The 18346-nt window shown below is 45.3% G+C and overlaps 1 protein-coding gene across 1 annotated transcript; it reads right to left on the bottom strand.

Moving 5' to 3' along the window:
• Nucleotides 1-1978: 1978 nt before the first annotated feature.
• LOC140411329 (probable G-protein coupled receptor 139) lies at nucleotides 1979-14416 on the bottom strand. Its single transcript, XM_072500451.1, has 2 exons — nucleotides 14326-14416; nucleotides 1979-2981 (listed from the first exon to the last, which is right to left on the bottom strand). The coding sequence occupies exons 1-2, from the start codon at nucleotides 14414-14416 to the stop codon at nucleotides 2086-2088; spliced, it is 987 nt and encodes a 328-aa protein (XP_072356552.1). The 3' UTR covers nucleotides 1979-2085.
• Between the last annotated feature and the right edge of the window lie 3930 nt (nucleotides 14417-18346).

The following is an 18346-nucleotide window of genomic DNA, read 5'->3' on the forward strand; positions in this document are numbered from 1 at the left end:
CAACGACTCTCAAAAACCTTTGCTGCCCAACAAGAGCAATTTATCTCTGATTTAACAATATTCAGTGACCCCGCTTCCATTGCTTTCTGAGGTAAAGCCTCAAAGTTGGACAACCCATGGACAGAGAAAAATCAATCTTCTCTATCCCATAAGGGTGCCTGGATGTTAAAAACAGCGCCCCCTAGATCTCAGCTCAAAAGAGGAAACATCTTTCCACACAGACCTTGTCGATACCATTCAGGCTTTTATATACTTCAAAATTATGCCAAACTAAATTTATATGAGAGAGCTGAATTGCTGACACAGGCACCATGCCACCTGGATTATACACCCAGGTAGGGCAAGATTTATGATGATCAGTCTTTCAGATCTCAATTTAGCATCTTTGCTCCACCTGCGGGAGTCTGCAGGCAGATTCGGTTTATCACTATGCCTGGTGGCATCGAGCTGCCTGCTCCTGTGCTTACACTGCACCCTTACATGGTGCCACCTTCTTCAACATCTGTTGCCAGTTGCATAGGGGAAGAGGAAGAGGGAGCAAGCTTTCCATCTCCAAATGGTTCAGCGACCAGAGGTTGGCTCCAGGCAATGGAGTATTTGAAAATGAAGAGGAAAGCTCTTTCCATCATTTTACAGGGGACAGGGGTGGCAATTTGTGTCGTAGGCGAGGTTGCTATGAGGGGTACTCACTTAGAAAGAATGGACATAAAGTCCTTGCTCTCTGTCTCGGTCTGAAGCCTGAATAAGCAAAACTACACGAAACCCAGGGCAATATGAAGCTACAATTTGAGAAAGGAATCCAGTCCCTCCTACTTTTTGATCAATGATCTTTGTTGCATCACAACATCATCTATCATTGTTCCATTGTCCTGTCAGTTAGAATGATCTACCTGCAGGAGTTGCTGCTTCAGACACTGACCATCCCGACTGACATGGCCAAGGATCTCTGCTCCCCCTCCCCAAGACCTCCCCACCCCGTCCTCCCACAGCCACCCCACAAGGAAAATGGGTCCTGGTGGTGACGACCAACCTCCACACCGCTCTGCCAGAGTCTAGGGTTGACCACACCCCACCTTTCACGTCCAGCAAATTCACCATCCCCATCTTCCCCACCCCCCATCTTCTGTGTATTCCACATTCCTCATTCACAACATTCCCCATCCCTGATGTACCACATTCCATACCTTCTCCTGTCGCCACCTTCCCAATCATGAATGTTCCACATTGGACACCTTTGCCATCCCAACCACCCCATCCCCTAACTTTCCCACCCTCACCATGCCAATACCCCACTCCACCCCCATGACACCAATTTCGCACCCACCTGCCCCAACAAAACATTCCCAACCCCACCCACTTCCTCGTCACCCAACTTTCCCAATGCCCATTTTCCCATCCCCCAACTTAGCCACTCCTCAACTTGCCCCAACCCACATTTTCAATCCTCCACAATCCGCATCCAATACATTTTTCATCCTCCACATTCTCCACCCTCTCACCTTCCCATTTCCCACAAATTCCAGTCCCGCCTGCTCCATCCCGCATGTTCATTGAGCCCATCGTCCACATCACCTAGTCAACCTTCCCACTCCACACACCACCTTTCCCAAACCCGCTCTTCCCCATTACCCACCTTCCACAAACTCCCATATGCCACATTCCCCATCTTCCCATTCCCCACCTTCCCAATTACCCAGCCAGGCGTTAAGAAAGCTCGGGACTCAGATTTAATAAAGCGTTTATTGACTCAATGAATGTATTGATAAATAAATAAGAATAATGCATTGTCACAGTAATATTTCTAATATGCGAACAATTTTGTTTTTCTGTGAACCCGCTAAGTTTCACTTTTGGGAAAATGCGAGGAAATGGGAAATCAAGCAGAGGAGGTAATGGAACGATGGTGTTTGCTGATTTATTTCCAGCACACCAGGAAATCATCTGACTCCTCTCCTGAAACATTCATATTCATCCTTGCCCATCCCTAACAGTTATTTTGTTTCCCCCACTCCTCCTGGCCTTTCCTTTCCGAGCTACCTGCTTTACCCTCTTGCATTTCAGCACTGCCTCACCATCTGATTGGTCTCAGATGTGTTGTTTATTAATTAATTTAATAATTGATATAACTGGGTATTTCAGCATGCTCTTCAATTGCTCTCTGAAGTTAGACTGAGTCAGGACGTAAATCAGGGTGTTTGTGCAGCAACTTAAGTTCCGCAGCATATAGGCAACATTTTCAAAGATGTAAAATGAATCTGCATCAAAGAGGTAATTTACATCAAAGAAATACAAAACATAAACAAACCACAGGAGGATGAAACTGCAGGATATGGAGAAGAGTAAAATCATCGACTTCCTTCTGCTCTCCATCTCCGGGTCACTGTGATTATCCCCCACGCTCTGACCTCTCAGTTGCTTACGGACCCGGCTGGTCACCAAAATGTGTCTGACTGTCAGTACGTTCAGCAGCAAAATTAAAGCGAATGGTATCAGTGGCGTTAGAACTTTTTCAAATTTTCTGAATCCAATCCAAACAGGGTCAGTAAAATAGCTCCGCTTATTTAAACACATCCAAGGTACATTGTCGATAATCCTTCGAGGTTTAAATCGAAAGTAGATGGGGATGTTTTTCACAGTGAACAGAATGTCGATAATTGCTAGGACCACAGCTGCAGTTCTCTTGGTGCAATATTTAGATTTCAGCTTCTGACAACAAATGACGACAAATCGATCAAAAGTGAAAGCGACAGTGAACCAGACAGAACAGTCTGTGGCTATACGGAGCAGGACGTAGCAAACACTACACACAGGGGTGATACTTAGGAAATTCAATGGGAAATAATAATCATCGATTCGGTTTAGTATGATCTCAGTGATAATGACCAGAAGATCCGCTGTTGCCATAGCCACCAAGTAGCGTGTGGTGCAGGTGGAGAGGCTGCACTTTCCACGGGAAAGAATCAAAATTGACACCAAATTCACTGTAACACATAAAAAGGAAAAGAGAGTGTAATTACAGAAAATATTGCCTATTCCTGAGACCAGGCAGGAAGCATTAGCCAGATAATATGTGTGGCTTACAATTGGGTCATAGCTCAATAAATCCAACCATGACTCTTGCACTGTTTTTCAGGCGGACATGAGAATAATCTTCAGACACTCAGCTTCTAATTATGTGCCGCTGTGGGCACGCTCTGAAATGCAAAGAGCTGATATCTTCAAGCGCCCAGTTGATCCTTCTCCTTTCTTCCAGATGTCAAGATCCCGGTCCAGAACACAACATTGTATTGGTACGGGATGAGAATGGCAAATTTAAACAAAGAAGTAACCGCATTAACATCAAGGAAAATAACAGCAATTATCGGGTAAACAGTGTTTGAACACAAGGAAAAACTTCAACTCATGCCTCACACCTTCCCGATTTCTCTATTCCAACAAAGCAACACAATAAAGTTAAAATTCTACTGATAAATAAAGTTAGCAGAACATGATTACTTGCTTATTTGTGCAGACCTTTGGAGAGAGATTGCCTTTCAGGAACAAACTGAAAATTCTTCTGTCTTGTCAGAATTCTCCTCCCAAGCTGACCACATTTGGCAAAAGCGCTGTTCAACTTAAAATTTCTAGCAGACAGCAAAACATACAGATATACCTAGCCTGCATTCATTATATCCTTGTATCCCACTAAGTTCCATGGCCTGCTTAGCTTGGATTTAGCACCAATCTCCCATAAATTACCAACACTCCGGGGAATCTCCAGCAATCGGAACACAAGTTAATAGCCCATTTATCTGTAAAAAGAGAATGGTCGGGATCAAGCATTTCCCCACCATTAGCCACTCTTAATTACAGCTTTAACAGACATACAGTCTGGATATCACAACATAGATTCTGTAATAATATTACTGCAACAAATATATACCTCATCCAGGCTATTAAAACATTACTGCCACAAGTATAATTATTATATGTAATATATAACAATTTCTACATACATCAGACCTTCCTCCTAACTAGCAATATGAAGAGATTGTTTATTTTTTAAAGCCAAACTTGCAACTGCCAGTGTAAAAAATCATTCTAGCCTATGTTGAAATCATTGCATTCAACTGATCAACAGGACTCTATGCGAATGAATATGCCGCTTCCCAACAATTTCACGCAAATGCTGCATTTGTCCAAAAAAACACCTTTTATCAGCAAATTTCTGAACTTTCAGTCAGCTCTTACAAAATGTCGTTTAAAACTAATACTATTGGGGAAACGGACAGGCCCCAAATTTTCTTTGAATACCAGACGGGAACCCAGAGCTCTTTTTCTATTTGTAAAACTGTAAGGAAGGGTACTTCACCCCAGGAATGATAACTCTGACCAATAAGTATAGTCTATGTCAAAACACATGTTAATTTAAACACAGAATTAACAAGATTAGCATCAAATAAATAACTTTGTTAACAGGTCTTAAATAAAATTTTTAAACGTGTACTTACTGTCTGCACCTCACTCACTCATTCCAATTAAACAACCCAATACAGTTCAAATATCATTTCTACGTAAAGTTGACAAAATAGGTTACTTGCTTATCTCGGTGTAGACCTTTTGGAGAAAGAGAGACTTTTTTAACAGCAGATCCAATACACTACGTCTTAATAGGCCCTGGCAGAATTTGCATAACTGCGGTTCAACATAAAAGCTGATTACACACTGCAAAACTACAGCAATACAAGGCTCCTCCCATTAATTTCATAATTTGTATCCCACTATAATGTCCCGCCACTTAATCAGCTAGCACAAAATACAATCTCTCATAAATGATCTATTACCCAGGGGATTTCCAGAAACAATAACAATGTTTCATTAGCTTTCTGTATGAAAAGACATAAATAGATAGAAACAATGGTTACCTAATGTTTTACTCATCTTAAAATAAGTTTTAACAGAAACACAGTCTGGATATCATAATCAAGGTTCTTTAATAATATGACTGCAACAGATATTACCTTAACCAGACTTTGAAGAGCATTCCTGCAACAGATATGAAATGCAATGGAAATATACCAATTCTGTCCATTCCTCACACTTAACCTCTTAACAGAATGAACTAGCAATATGAAAATATGGCTTCATTTTGCATAACATTTTGAACTTTAAACACTACTCATTACTATGCATTCACATTGCTCTATATGATACATATCCCCTCATATTTATGCATGAACATTTAAACAGCAGTATAGTACATTTAAGTCTGTCTTTCCCAATTTTGACGTTCCATTCTTCTTTCATCTCAAATGATGATAAAATATCGGCATTCACATTCTCTCTTCCTGCCACATGTATAACTTTCAAGTTAAATTGTTGTCGCAATAAATTCCATCGAATAAGTATTTTGTTTCAATCTTTAAACTTCACCAAATACTTCAATGGATTATGGTTTGTGTCAACAATTATCGCCGATGAATTTGTAGCAACATCAATGCCAAAAGGTTGCAAAGCCAATGCCAAACCCAACGCCTCCTTCTCAATGGTCGAATACATCCTTTGACGAGTATTTGGCTTTTGGGGGGGTGGGGGAGCAAACAAGTCTTTCCATAGCTTCTTCATTTTCTTGTAACATAACAGCACCAAGGCCCACATCACTGGCATCATTGGCCACCTGAAATTGCTTGTGGTAATTCGGTGTGATTCAAACTGATGCGACAGCTAGCATAGTTTTCAGTTTGTCAGTACCTCCAAACGGTCAGCCATCCAAAGGAATTTCTAGTTCTGTCTTCCAAGGTCAGTCAGTTGTAAGGTGCCTTTTGTGGTGATTCCTTTATTTCCCATTCCTTTTACTTGGTGGTTATCATTTTGATCATGGATATTTTCTGAACATATACCTTTAAGGCGAAAGAGCAAGCAAGGAACTCAAACGTTGTAAAATAATGAACTGTGGAGTTTTTGAACAGCAGAACTCAGACTTTGTGGCACCCGAGAGATCGGAGGTAGGCGGTTCAATTGGTTGGCTGGTAGCCAATGAATTGGCAAAGGGCCATATTCTGCCCGGTGACAGGCAATGATGGGTCCTACCTGAGTGGAATTGTTTTCAGATCACCATAGAAAGGACATTCGGAGCCTGGACGCTGAGTTGAGCAGCTGTGAATGTGTATCTTTCTCTTTCACATTCTCTCTCTCGCTCTCTCTTCCTCCATTAATGCTGCCTAATGAGGATGTCTGTACCTGCGGAGAGCTTCTTTAGACTTGGATGAATCTGTATTGAAAACCATTATGGACTGAAAACAAAAACCTCGAACTGAAGGGCTAGACTGTAGAAAGGAGTACGAGAAGGCTAACGTATGAAAAAGCTGAACTATAATACAACCATTTGAAACAAAGACCCTTATCCTTTTACTTCCATCATTGTATTTACACCTTTTTCCCCTCTGTGTTTGTTTGTCAGTCTTGCGTTTGTGTGTACAGAGAGTGGGGGTGAGTAAAAGAGGTGGATTAGTAATTAGATAATAGTTAACCACGTTCATCTACTGCATAGTTAATTATAGTTACTGTTATTAATTTTTCAAAATGTGTTTGCATTTACATACCTGATGACTGTCGTCTTTTGTCAGCGACAGTCCAGAGCCCGCGGATATTTTCGAAGAATTAATTGTCAATTTAAATTGTGCTGCGACTCAGGGTAAAGTGAGGCTGGAATTGACCGCGCACTAGCCCAGGGTGGCGGAACACAGTGGAACAACCATCATGGTGAAATGTGGCGTGGGGTTTCTGCCAAAAGGGACACAATATCAGAAATCTCAAAACTTCTCTTCTCGTCGATGGCATTGTGAAGTGCCCAATCGCTTTAAGTTTCTCATTCCATGCGTTAATCTGACCATGACCAACAATGTGGCTTCATAATGTGATTTAGCTTTGGTAAACAGACGTTGAGTCAGGTTTACCACCAAATCATCCCACTGTGGACAATCGAGCAAATCCTTCAGATGTTCCAAAAGCTCCTTTCGCAGTGACCTGAACACCACCAAACCTGCAGTGTACACTGCACAATTGTGTAGTCCAGTTAGTCTTCGCAATGTTGCTCACGCATTATTCATTCCAAATGGCACCACTTTAAACTGATGCATGCCATTTGGGGCAGCACGCTAGCCTTGTGGATAGCACAATTGCTTTACAGCTCCAGGGTCCCAGGTTCGATTCCGGCTTGGGTTACTGTCTGTGTGGAGTCTGCACGTCCTCCCCGTGTGTGCGTGGGTTTCCTCCGGGTGCTCTGGTTTCCTTCCACAGTCCAAAGATGTGCAGGTTAGGTGGACTGGCCATGACAAATTGCCCTTATTGTCCAAAATTGCCCTTAGTGTTGGGTGGGGTTACTGGGTTATGGGGATAGGATGGCGGTGTTGACCTTGGGTAGGGTGCTCTTTCCAAGAGTCGGTGCAGACTCGATGGGCCGAATGGCCTCCTTCTGCACTGTAAATTCTATGATAATATGGATGTTGTCTTTAAAGTCTGATTCCACTTATCAAATGCCACCTTTCTAAAGCTCCTTCTGATGCTGGATGATGCACTTTATTCCTCAGCTATTAATAACTTCCCTGAATAACGTTGCGATAAAATTGGATCCCTGATCCGACTAGATATCTTTTGTTAGCCCGTATGTGGCTAAAACAAAGTTAAGTCCACTACAACCTTCTTTGCTGCAATATTTTGCAACAGAATTGCTTCCGGAAATCTAGCAACCACACCCATTATTGTCAACAAACATTGATTACTTTTTATCATCTTAACAATTGAGGCCTCAACAAATTTTCCTCAAATGCAAGAATGGGTATTAAGGTAGCTGGCTTGCTTGTTGTTTAAGATTTTCCAATACCAATCAAGTATGACATGTATGGCAAAGTTCAACTACATCCCGCTGCAGGACAGGCCAATGAAAATGTTTTTGTATATTTACTGGAGTTGTCCTTACTCCTAAATGACCCCCTACAGGAATCTCATGTGCTACCCACAGAACTTCATTTCTATAACGCACTGTTAATACCATGTGATCAAGTGCTGACCTTCTATCATCAACCTGAACATTTAAAGGGCTTCACTTCCTTATTAATATATTATTTATTGTGTAATAACACTCCTGGCTACTCAGATTCTATCTCTGTGTATGCTTTCTGATCAACTTTATCTCTGAATTCCTCTGTTGTAATTCTCCTAATTTTCTGGAACTAAAGATATGCGGAATTTTCCGGTCCACCAGTCCTGCACGTCGCACCCCCGTCGGCAGCAGGATTCCCCATTCCCGTAGCTGGCCAATGGAGTACCCGATTGTGGGCCGACCCTTGCCGTCAGCAAACGTGCGGGTGTGGGTGTGCTACCGGCGGGCCGGAGGATCCGCTGACAGAGAATTCCACAGCTGACCTCCACCCTCCACTTGCTCTTGTTCTTTATCAGTCATCTGGTTAAAGGCTGGACCTGATAAATGAACCTCAATCTCGCTATCCGTACTCCTTGTTTTCTCCGCCTCATGTCTCAACCTGTGACTTTGTGATTTTATTCCCACACAATCTAGTAACACCACTCGGATATGATTCTTGAAACACCTCAGTCGCTTCACTTTCCACTGCCTTTCAACCACAGTAGGCATCACTCGCTATATAATTACCCACAAAGGACTGGACCTGCCTGTAAAAGATAATTACCCTGCAGCCACTTCACCAGTTTTACATAATGGAATACGACACACTTCATTGTGATCCCACATTTTACCACTTTATCGGGCAATTTTAATCTGAACTACATACCTCTGTCTCTCACCCATTAAAAATTGACTTCCTCCTGTATGCCTGAAGGTCTTAATCTCTTTACATACCCACCTTGTAGACATGTGTAAACTCGACCCCACATCTAAAATATTTAAACAAACCAGACACCTTCCTAACATGCACCCTCTGAGCCAGTGTGCAGTATTGTGCACCTCTTGAGAGGTAACCACATTTTTTTCCCATTTTAATAAACCCTGTTAGTTTATCCTGTTTGTCTTCCTAGTTTTTATCTTAAGACATCAACACCGTGATTTTGTGGATCCAAACTTATTACAATGAAAACATTGAACTTTTCTTCAATCTCTTCCACACCCAGACGATTCCTTTCTGACCTGAGCTGAAAAGTCATCAATATCTCCGAGACTTGCTTTGCCTTCACTACCTGCAGTCTTCTCATTTCCCCAGCTCATATCCTTCACAGTTTAAAATTGATGTTGAACTACAAACCTTGATTTATGAACTAATTGACAGTGCTCTGCTGCCAGTCGAGTAATTTTAACCCTTTGCTCTTTCACAGCAGTTCTCACTACTATAGGAAGTGAATCTTCACATTGGTCAACAAATAACTATGTCCCCATGGGTTTCATGCGTTCGGTCAATTTTTAATTCTCTTAACCACATATCAAAATTATTTTGTTTAATTCTTTCAAATTCCATATACATCTGACGTGATTCCTTCCATAGATTTCTAAACTTTCATCCATCGGAATCTGGCACTAGTCCATATGCATTTAATTGGCTTTTATCACCTCATCATAATCCCTAGATAACTCCTCTGCTAACAATGCAAACACTTCACTCGCTCCATCTAACAATTTTGTTTGAACCAACAATACCCACATGGTTTGTGGCTAATTTCTCAACGAGACAAAAGACGTTTTTCGACATCTTTCTCGTCAACCGTAGGAAGTTCATGAATATATTCAAACATTTTCACTCGAGGCTTTTGACAAAGAGGGGTCCTGCCTTCCTCTGAACTTGCCTCTGTAGTGATCTCTGTATATGTATATACATAAAGGGTTAATGGTTAGTCAGTACAGTCAAATGATCACTAGAGGGCAACACTAATAGGGGGTATAAATACAGGCTCAATCTGTTTCCCCGTTCTCTTTGGGTGTGTTGTGACTAGAGAACAGAAGCGTAGAGGTAGCTCAGAGAACAAGTATAATATTCATAGTTAATCCAATCCTATCTTGTTTAATTTAACTGCTAGTAAAAATATTGATAAAAGTATTGAAGAATCAAACTCACAAGTTAATTGATTAGTTACTCAATAAATTATTCGCTATCACGAGATGACTTTGAGTATTCATCATCATCAAACTTAAGAACTTCTCGGCATAAACAAATGTGTAACATACATTACTTCAAGTAATATAACATGCTACCTGGAGAAGTAATATAATACAACAGCCTCAACGTCCGCATTTAACTGCAAACTTTTCAGTTTGTAATCTATTTGCAGATTCATTTTCCGAAGTTCAAAATCTCTCTGCTTGTCTTTTCCCTCTACCGCTGCTGCTCTTTCCTTTACCTTTTCTTCTTTGTTTGCTTCTTTCCTTTTCATCCCTTGCTCATCTTTCCATTTCCACAACAAGTTTCCTCATTTCAATTTTCTTTTGAGGAGCTCAAGCTTTTCCTCTATTTCAAAATGTTTCACTCGTAATTAAATTTTAGCTAGTTCTAGTGATTCCGAATGATGCCTTTGGTGAATTTAAATGCTGAGCTATCGCTTTAATTATCTCCAACATCTGCACTCCTTCAGGTAAAGTCAATTGCAGTTTAATCGCCAAATCCAAAAGTTTTGTTTTAACCACTCCTTGCAAAACAACTAGAGTAACCTCTTCCACACCCAGGAAACTCGTCCTCACTGAAAGAGTAATCTTACCAGTAAATTCCCACTTAAACTGAGTGATCACTCTGATTAATAAGCATCCTTTATTTCAAACAAACTTTCATTTAAGAATAGAATTACCCACATTTAGAGCAAAGAAGATAGTTTTACAATTATCAGTTAAAGAGCTCTTAAACATGAGGAAAATCTCAAACTGATGCCTTACACCATCGCCATATATATTCCAACTAAGCAACCCAAGATGGTTCAAATGCCACTTAGAAGTAAAGTTAACACAACGCTTTCCCTGCTTATTTGTGCAGACCATTGGAGAGAGTTCCCTTTCAGGAAGTCTGAAAATCCTTCTGTCTTATCAGACTCTTGTGCCCAGCCAGACTGCATTTGGCAAGCCTGCTATTCAACTCAAACCTTCTGGCAGACTGAAAAACTGCACACAGATCTGGCTTCTCCCATTGATTATATAATCTGTAGCCCACTAGGTTCCATGACCTGCTTAGCTAGGACTGACCACCACTCCTTGTAAAATTATCTGTACTCCAGTGAATCTCCAGCAATCAAAACACATTTCCATTGGTTGCTTGAATTTTAAATAATCAAGTGGTTGTCATCAATAATGGCCACGCCTTTTACAACACAGAAGCACAGCTTTAGCTGATATAGAGACTGGACACCTTAACATAGATTAGTTAGTCACATTACTGCCACGAACATAAAATATATTATGTAACAATTTCTGCATTCAGCACGCAGACCAAAACCAAAAAACAGCTTGGAAGCCGTTTTCCAGGCACTTTTTAAAATGCTGTGATTTCCAGGAACAGCAACAACCAGTGTCCTTGAATTAAACAATAATGTTCTTAATCCTTCGTGATGAAAGATTTTCTGTGACTAAAGCAGCCATGAAGAGGTGAATTCCGGAAACCAGCGCATGTGCATAATTTCAGAACTTCATTTGTTATAAACCCTTACCTGGAACACCAATTATGGCAAGTATCAAGTAGTATATTTTCCTGACCATCTGAATTGGTCGATGCATTTTCTGTGTGGAGTGAATCTCTTCCGTTGAGAAGCAACCAATGTCTCTCAATTAAACTGCATTCATTTTATACTCTCCAGGATCTCTCCAGGGAAGCTGAGGTTAGAAAACGGTTCAAGTTGTTTTTTTGTAATTTCCCACAAACGAGTTTCGACAGCTGAATGAATTCTTGTAGAAACTCTGTGATGCAATTGTACTCCATCCACCTCCTTACCACAAGAGTGTACAAGTCCCATCACATGTAATAAAAAACAATTGGAAGCTGATTTAACCAGCATTAGAATCGTTCCTGTAAACAGCATGATTCCCATATTTAGATTTCATATCATTTCACCCAATGGCCTTTGTCTTTATTATTTTTTACATTATTTTTATTCAAAATTTTTGTCAAATACATAACTTTTACATAACCGTGCGCAACCATTAACATAACAAAATGAAGTAAAAGTTAATCATATATACAAAGAAAAGAACAATACAACATAACAATTCTCCCCCCCCCCCCTCCCTGGGATGCCGCTGCTGCTGAACATTACTGCTCTCCTAGAAAGTCGAGGAATGGCTGCCACCTCCGAGAGAACCCTCTCAAGACAAACTTTATTTTCTCGAGGCTGAGACAGCCAGCCATGTCACTAACCCAGGTCTCTACACTCGGGGGCTTCGAGTCCTCCCACATTAAAAGGATCCGTCTCTGGGCTACCAGGGAGGCAAAGGCCAATACGACGGCCTGTTTCGCTTCCTGAACTCCCGGAACGTCTGACACACCAAAGATCGCTATCTCTGGACTCGGCACCACCCGCGTGTTTAAGATCTTGGGCATTGCCAGAGCAAAACCCTGCCAGAAACCCTCAAGAGCCGGGCATGCCCAGAAGATATGGACATGATCTGCAGGGCTTCCCGCACACCTCGCACATTTATCCTCAACCCCAAAGAGCTTGCTCATTCTGGTTGCCGTCATGTGTGCCCGGTGGACCACCTTAAACTGGATTAAGATAAGCCTGGCACATGATGATGAAAAATTAACCCTGTTTAGGGCATCCATCCACAGGCCCGCATCTAGCTCCCCACCTAGCTTCTTCTCCTATTTACCGTTAAGTTCCTCCACTGGGGCTTCCTCCGCCTCCTGAAATTCCTGGTAGATGTCCGACACCTTCCCCTCCCCTGCCCAGGTGCTGGAGACCGCCCTATCCTGTATCCTGTGTGGGGGTAGCAGCGGAAATGACACCACCTGTTTTTTGAGAAATGCGCGTACCTGAAGGTATCTGAAAGCGTTTCCAGGGGGCAAACTGAATTTCTCCTCCAGCGCTTTCAGGCTGGGAAAGGTCCCGTCTATGAACAGGTCCCCCATCCTTTTAATGCCTGCCCTATGCCAGCTTTGAAACCCTCCGTCTATCTTGCTCTGGACAAATCTGTGATTGTTGCGTGGCCTTTGTCTTTATTTACCATTCAGTAATGCTAACGTCAGCGTGCCCAGTTTGGGCAGTTCCTTTACACTCTCGCATATGGCTCCTCTCTTTCACCAGTTGAAATTCAATTGGAGAAATCTTCGAGTCCAAGGCAGATTATCGATGGGTAACACACAGCTGCTGTTGGCCATTTGGCACATGTTTCTCTTTCACACTCTCTGGAAGATCAGTTCAGCTAATCTCACTCCCCTTTATCCTCATCATTGGCGGGATTCTCCCCAGGCCGACTGGGAAATCGGGAAAGGAGATTGGGGGGAGAATTGGTCGTGAAGCCAAAATCATGGTGGGTGCCGGGCGTGCACCAATTTGTAATGTCCGGCACCTCGACAGCAGCATCAATGCGTTCTCCTCCGCATGTACAGTAAACGATGTTTCCATATCATTAACGGTGTGGGACTGCGAGCGGCAGGATGGGAGAGGGGGACATGCGGGGGCAGGGTCTTCAATGCAGGCCGGAACCACCGTGTATCCCTTTGGATCTGGTTGAGCACAGAGGTATGCACCATGCTACATGTCTGACCTTCACCCCTGCAGACAATGGGCATTGGGATTCAACCTTGAATGGTGGTCTTGTGCGTAGTCACGGCAGCCCTGGGATGCACAGGCTGTGCTATCTGGTGGTGATTGAGGAGGACGTTTCAGTAGCGAAGCCTGCCCCAGAGGCACGGGAGTCAGTCGCTTAGGATGGAAGGCAGTCGCCCAACAGGCCGAGGGGGAGGAGGTGCAAAGGAGATTCCGCATAAAGCCTCATGTGTACCGGCAGCACATGTGATCCCAGGACCTGCCGGATCGAGCATGCCGTCTAAGACATATCTACCAGATTATGGTGCATCTGGCACCCCGGGGGAATGGGGGAGTACACCCGCTCCCATTGGCCATCAAGGTGATGGTCGCTCGGATCCTTTATGAAACGGGGAACTTCCAAGCGCTGAGTGGGGTCTTGTCAGGAATCTCACAGAGCTCGGTGATTGATGGGATACATGTCACCCTACGAGCTCCGGTACAGGACAGGCTGGTCTTCACAAACTGAAAGGGGTTCCTCTCGATGAACGTGCAGCTGGTGTGTGACCATGAGATGTGCATCATGCACCTCTTCACCCGAAACCTGGGCATTATGCACGTCTGCGCCCGAAACCCGGGTAGTGCGCGCGGCGCCTTTACCTTGGCGCACTTGGCGGTTCATGAACTCTTTGAGGCGCCCAGACCAAGGTCGCAATGCTCGTAGCCATGGAGGGCAGGGAGTGGAACTCATCCCTCTAGGACTGCGCCATTTCACCCAGAGACTGGGCCACCACATTCTGGGTCTGTGCTACATCGGACAGTGACGGTGCCACCTCCCTCTGGGTCTGTGGCACGGCGGCCAGCACCCGGGCAATGCTGCCGAGGCCCTCAGTCATGGTCCCCCTGTGACTGGGCCGTGCCCAGGAGTGCTGCTGCAAAATCCAGGTGGCCCTGGCACATGGCTGCCTGTGAGAGGGTAGCCCTGTCCTGGGCCTTGGCCACTGAGAGTGCAGAGTGGCCCAGGCCTTGGACATCTTGACCCATGGCCGAAACCTTCGCCCTCAAGGCCTCCATTGCAGATACTGCACGTACGGTGTTGACCTCAGAAGTACGCATGGTCGGCACCATCTCCTGCCCTACAGCTGGTTCACCAGCTCTAACTGCACCTTCAGGCGATGGGTGGTTGCCGACTCCCCTCATGTAGTCCCTGGCTCTGAGACTGCATCTCCACAATAGATGGGACCGCCCTTTCCTGAAGCCCGAAACTTGCCCACAAGGCAGCTGGTCCCTGGGAAAGGGTCACCGTCCCACCATCCACCCCTTCGGGGGATCCTCCCTCCACCTGCTGTACTGCTCCACGTGAGTGATGTGCACCAGATCCTGCCACAAGGCCCACTTCACTGAATTGCCCAGCCCAGGTGAGTGTCTCTGGGATGGTGGAGGGTGTTGGAGACAGCTCTGATGGGAAGTCAATTTCATCCCCAGACTGGTGCTCTGGGGTACCTCTGGCTGCGGGTCGAGGGCGCCCACCCGTGCCCGTGTCTGCGTCCTCCTCGCTGCTCTCCTGGTATTGGGGTTGGGGACACCAGAAGGGCCCGCATCATCGCCCGGTGATCCTGCAAGACACAATTCGTGACCCATGATTGGAGGGTGATGGTGAGAGGATGGTGCTGGGGTGGTGAGAGGATGGTGAGGGGGTGGTGGGAGAGTGGGGTGGGGTGGGGGTGGGGTGGAGTGATGAGGGGGTGGTGTGGGGGTGGGCCGGGGTGCTGTGGGGGTGGTGTGAGGGTGGGGTGGGATGGTGTGGGGGTGGTATGCGGGTGGTGTGGGGGTGGGGTGGGGTGGTGTGGTGTGGGGTGGGGTGGGGAGGGATGGTGTGGGTGTGGGGCGAGGCGGTGTGTGGGTGGTGTGGGTGTGGGGTGGGTGGTGGTGGGGTGGGCGTGGTGCCCATGCGTGCCATGGGAATCCACCATGCAGCGAGGAGCTCACTTGGTTTCCCGATTCAGATCTCCGTCTCGGTGACTGCCCTCTCTCCGAGCCAACCTACAAAGTCCAGTGCCCGCTGTTCCGCAACTGCTGAGGTCAAGCGGTCCCGCTGCGGTCCCCTCTCTCACTGTGGTTATTCGCCATCTTCTCCTGCGGGAGGGAGGAGACAGAAAGTGGACAGTGTTCGGCAGTCAGACCCGTGCCACACTCGGTGGAGCAGCTGGTGGCGTCCGTGGTCAGGGCACCAGCCATGGTGGCCGATATGGGTGTTGACATTTGTTGCAGTGCGGGGTGCGTGCACACCGCCGGCGGGTGGGATTTGGTGTGGGGGAGGGGGGCTACAGGTGTTTTGGATGGGCGTTAGTGCCAGGGGCACAATTCTGCCTACTCACCCTGACGGCCCTGAGAAACTGGTGCAGCGTCTTCCAGCATTGCTGTCCAGTCCTGATGGTGGGGCCCACGGCACTCACAGCCTCTGCCACCAGCGCCCAGGCCCATTGTATGATGGCAGTTGGAATGCTCCTTCCCACCTTGGGGAACAGGGTGTCCCACCTTTCTTCCATGGCGTCCAGCAGGGACCTGAGCTCTGCATCTACGAATCGGCTTCCGCTATCTGTGCTGTCGTCTTCCTGGCTGGAATGAGTGCGTGTGGGGATTGGAGAGCTAACCTGCGGCTGCAGTTTGTCAGTCTCCTGTTGTGCAAAATCGCTCTATTTACTTATTGAGCCTCCATCACATTGCTGGCAGTCCCTCTGAGCTACAGAGGAAGGGTTCCTGGCCTCATCCTCATGCACACTTCTAAATGGGCCTCCACCAAGATAAGCATCTGCTGGGTGGCACCCTGCGTCTCCTCTTTATTTCCCCTCGGTTAAAATGTTTGTGCAGGAGACAGTCACAAATGCTTCTCTCCTTCTCTGGGAGGAAGCCATGGGAGTCACTGGGACGGAAGGACAAGATCACGAGGCTGCAAACCTTTCTCTGCCCATTTAAACCTGGGGAATAGGCACAGACACAGATTAATAATGTGAGGATCTACATCTCGTCCAGCCATAACTCCTCTTATTTAGGTGTGATAGTAATTCCACTCCGTGCCCAGGGTAACTCCCGGTAATGAATTCTAACTAGGGGCTGATTCCCGTCTCCAGCTGACATCACAAATGGAGCCGAGGACCAAACAATGAATCTTTGAGACACAAACCCTCGCATATTGATGGACCCTTAACTGCAACAAAGAAAGGCCCCTCACATTTGTATTGTCTAAAACATTGATCCAGAGTAACCTAACCTGACATGCCCGCCACATCACATGGGAAACTTTATACTTTTGGCTTGTTCTACGCCTCACTCACCCAGGGTTTGAGTATAGGTGGGAACCGGATTAATCGGCAGCACGGGAGCACAGTGGTTAGCACTGTTGCTTCACAGCTCCATGGTCCCAGGTTCAATTCCCGGCTTGGGTCATTGTCTGCGTGGAGGCTGCACAGTCTTTCTGTGTTTGTGTGGGTTTCCTCCGGGTGCTCCGGTTTCTTCCCACAAGTCCAAAGATGTGCAGGTTAGGTGGATTGGCCGTAGGGAGATACGGCGGAGGTGTGGGCTTAAGTAGGGTGCTTTTTCCAAGGTGCAGACCCGACGGGCCAAATCACTGTAAATTCTATGTAATATGTTACTCTCACTGGAAGTGTGTGCACCGTGTTATACAGTCACTTCTAGGTTCTCTGCACTAGAGTCATCTGTTCCGATTTTTGGTTTAATGTCATGACAGAAAAAATGCTCTCTGAACATGCAGAAAATGCTCAAGGAATTTGACCACAAAGAGGCAATGGAGTAGTCGAGAAAAGTGGCGCCGAGGAGTGCCTGCTTTGTGTCCCTGAAATCTGATCAGGTGTTTCTCAATAACTTCGCCAAAGTTAGCCTGGACAATGAAGAATAACAAGGTGAGCGGGACAAGCAGTGGAAAGGGCGGAGGTAGCAGTGCCAGCACTCGATGGTGAATCATTCCAGGATATTCTCTCTGTATCTGACCACAGAGGTAAGAGTGGGACCAGGCGAGGGCAGTTCCACCCATCTGCGAACTGGAGCCTTGAGTTTAGAGTGGAAGGCGCGCTCCAACCATGTCAAAGACAGGATGAATGACACCATCGCCTTTTCCAAACTTTGTGAAAGGTTATTTCACTGCTGTGTCAAAGGCACAAAACTGAAACCTCAGGCGGATGAGAGGTTTGGGCAGACGAGAAAACATTGAAGGATTCTGGAGAGGGAATGCAGGATGGAGCTGGGCTAGTAGATTAGAACCACAGGACCCAAAAGTGTATTTGGTCGGAGCTACGAGATTTTGGCTAATTAAAAAGGGAGACGGATATAATAAACCATTCGTATTATCAGCTAGCCTGCAGTTCGGAACGATCAACAGGTGAATCGGGTTAAGAGGTCACGAGTTGGATAGAATTCGCAGTAATGAGCTTAAAGAATTAAGACCGGAAATAGAGAAAACAGAGGGGAGCTGGTAATACAGGAGCTCCTTGAAGAGAGAGGTAAGTGAATTGAGGGGAATTGCTTAATTACAATGGGAATAAAGGAAGTTCAAAATTGGTAACTCGTAAACTGTAACTGGAGGATATTGGAATTTTGAGGAATGCAACAATAATGTAATTTGTCAAAGCAAAGTGGATTTAATGGGACAAAGTGACTTATTATT

This window comes from Scyliorhinus torazame, chromosome 4 (assembly GCF_047496885.1).
Source record: "Scyliorhinus torazame isolate Kashiwa2021f chromosome 4, sScyTor2.1, whole genome shotgun sequence".
Taxonomy (NCBI): domain Eukaryota; kingdom Metazoa; phylum Chordata; class Chondrichthyes; order Carcharhiniformes; family Scyliorhinidae; genus Scyliorhinus; species Scyliorhinus torazame.